The 1,481-nt window shown below is 52.8% G+C and overlaps 1 protein-coding gene across 1 annotated transcript in view; it reads left to right on the top strand.

Annotated features, from left to right (window-relative positions):
• Positions 1-9: 9 nt before the first annotated feature.
• Positions 10-1,481, top strand: part of ATAT1 (alpha tubulin acetyltransferase 1) — a gene marked incomplete at both ends in the record, with an annotated part of 1,750 nt that continues 278 nt past the window's right edge. The window contains 2 exons of the mRNA XM_010183953.1: positions 10-117; positions 1,377-1,422. Of these exons, the coding sequence (XP_010182255.1) occupies positions 10-117; positions 1,377-1,422 (154 nt within the window). The remainder of the gene's footprint in view (positions 118-1,376; positions 1,423-1,481) is intronic.

Genomic DNA, 1,481 nt, shown 5'->3' with positions numbered 1-1,481 from the left:
CCCCCCATCCCACAGAGCGAGAGGGTGGACCCCTGGCGTTTGGCCATCGACCGCCCCTCCGAAAAGCTCCTGGGCTTCCTCCGGAAACACTACGGCCTCGAAGACGCCATCCCACAGGTCCTTGGGGCGTCCCCCCCTAATTTAGGGTGTCCCCCATCTTGCTTGGGGTGCCCCACGTCCATTTTGGGAGCCCCCAGCCCCATTTTTGGCACCGCTCTGGTCCAAAAATGGGGGGAAATGGGGGGTTGGGGATCACTGGGAGTTGGGGTAGGGCTGGGAAATGGCCCTGGGGGGCAAAATTACCCCAAATATTTGCCCCTGTGGGGAGGAAATGACCCCAAAATTGCCCCTGGGGAGGTACAAACGACCCCAAGTTTACTCTGTGGGGTGAAATTGCCCCAAATATTTGCCCTATAGGGGGAAATTACCCCAAATATTTGCCCCATGGGTGGAAGTGACCCCAAATTTTGCCCTGGGGGGTGTAAATCACCCCAGATTTTTGCCCTATGGACCCTAAAATGCCCCTAGGAGGGGAAATTACCCCAAATATTTGCCCTAGGGGGGTAAAATGACCCAAAACCTTTGCCCTATAGGGGAAACAGGGCCCTAAAAACTGCCCCTGAGTGGGAAATTACCCTAAATATTTGCCCTGTAGGGAGAAATGACCCCAAATTTTGCCCTGGGGGGGTACAAAGGACCCCAAATTTGCCCTATGGAGTTAAATTACCTCAAATATTTGCCCCTATGGTGGGTTTAGGGCCCTAAAAACTGCCCTTGGGGGCACAAATTACCCCAAATCTTTCCCCTATGGGGGTGAAATGACCCCAAATTTGCCCTGGGGGGGTACAAACGACCCCAGATTTGCTCTATGGGGTAAAATTACCTCAAATATTTGCCCTATGGACCATAAAAACTGCCCCTAGGAGGGGAAATGACCCCAAACATTTGCCCTGGGGGGGTAAAATTCCCCAAATTGCCCCATGGGGGTGGAAATTACCTCAAATATTTACCCCTGGGGGCACAAATGACCCCAAATCTTTGCCCTATGGGGAAATAGGGCTCTAAAAACTGCCCCTGGGGGGGGAAATGACCCCAAATATTTGCCCTGGGGGGTAAAAATCCCCAAAATTGCCCCATGGGTGGGTACAAATGACCTCAAATTTACTCTATGGGGTAAAATTACCCCAAATCTTTGCCCTATGGATCGAAATGACCCCAAATCTTTGCCCCATGGGTGGAAATAACCCCAAATTTTGCCCTAGGGGAGTAAAATGACCCCAAATCTTTGCCCTGGGGGGGTTAAAAATTGCCCCCGTGGGGAAATGACCCCAAATCTTTGCCCCTGGGGGGTAAAACGACCCCAAATTTGCCCCCAGGTGAACAACTTCGTCATCTTCGAGGGCTTCTTCTCCACTCGCCCAGGTGAGTTTTTTGGGGGGCAGGGGGTCCCATGGGGGTGACCCCCACACCCCCCCCATCCT

The sequence above is a fragment of the Mesitornis unicolor genome, unplaced genomic scaffold (genome assembly GCF_000695765.1).
Source record: "Mesitornis unicolor isolate BGI_N332 unplaced genomic scaffold, ASM69576v1 scaffold45454, whole genome shotgun sequence".
In the NCBI taxonomy this organism is placed as follows: Eukaryota; Metazoa; Chordata; class Aves; order Mesitornithiformes; family Mesitornithidae; genus Mesitornis; species Mesitornis unicolor.
This window is presented reverse-complemented; position numbering and strand designations above follow the sequence as displayed.